This window comes from Volvox carteri (genome assembly GCF_000143455.1).
Source record: "Volvox carteri f. nagariensis unplaced genomic scaffold VOLCAscaffold_832, whole genome shotgun sequence".
Classification (NCBI taxonomy): Eukaryota; Viridiplantae; Chlorophyta; class Chlorophyceae; order Chlamydomonadales; family Volvocaceae; genus Volvox; species Volvox carteri.
The window spans coordinates 5574-6275 of record NW_003308310.1 but is presented as its reverse complement, the minus strand read 5'-3'; the positions used below and the strand labels follow the sequence as shown (position 1 = coordinate 6275).

The 702-nt window shown below is 30.2% G+C and overlaps 1 protein-coding gene across 1 annotated transcript; it reads left to right on the top strand.

The window, feature by feature from the left end:
• Positions 1 to 444, top strand: VOLCADRAFT_38726 (uncharacterized protein; the record flags this gene model as incomplete). The annotated part of the gene is made up of 1 exon (XM_002959799.1): positions 1 to 444. A coding segment is annotated over one exon (444 nt), but the record flags the coding sequence as incomplete, so codon positions are not given.
• Positions 445 to 702: the final 258 nt, after the last annotated feature.

Genomic DNA, 702 nt, shown 5'->3' with positions numbered 1-702 from the left:
TTAGCATCAGCCAATCGTATTCGTCAATGGGCTGAAAAAACATTACCTAATGGAAAAGTTGTAGGGGAAGTGATTAATCCGGAAACAGTGCATTATAAAACTTTAAAACCTATAAAAGGTGGTTTATTTTGTGAACGTATTTTTGGCCCATTAAAAGATCATGAATGCGCTTGTGGAAAAAAATTTAATATAAAAAATTATATATCAAAAATAACAAAAAAAGAAAGCACACTTTTTGAAAATAATTTAGTTAACAAACTACAAAAACGTTATTTCTGCCGTGTTTGTGATGTTGAATATACCTATTCTATTATTCGACGTACACAGTTAGGTTTTATTCAATTAGCTTCTCCAACAACACATGTTTGGTTTGTAAAAGGGATTCCAAGTTATATTGGAATTTTATTAGATCTGAAAAAAAAACATTTACAAAATATAACATATAATACGGCAATTTTAACATTAGAACATGCTTTTCGAGGTCGCCAGTTTTTACCTAGCTCACCTTCTAGCATTTTTGAATCATGGCAAAAAATTATGAAAACACATTATCCTGATAAATATATCTCAACAGCTGATACGCTTCGAGGTCCAAAAGCAAATATACCTAAAAGCAGCAAGTCTTTAGGTAGCAAGCAAAGGATGCTTGCTAAAAAAGGCAATAAAAAAGAAATGATAACTAACAAAATTACCAAAAAAACT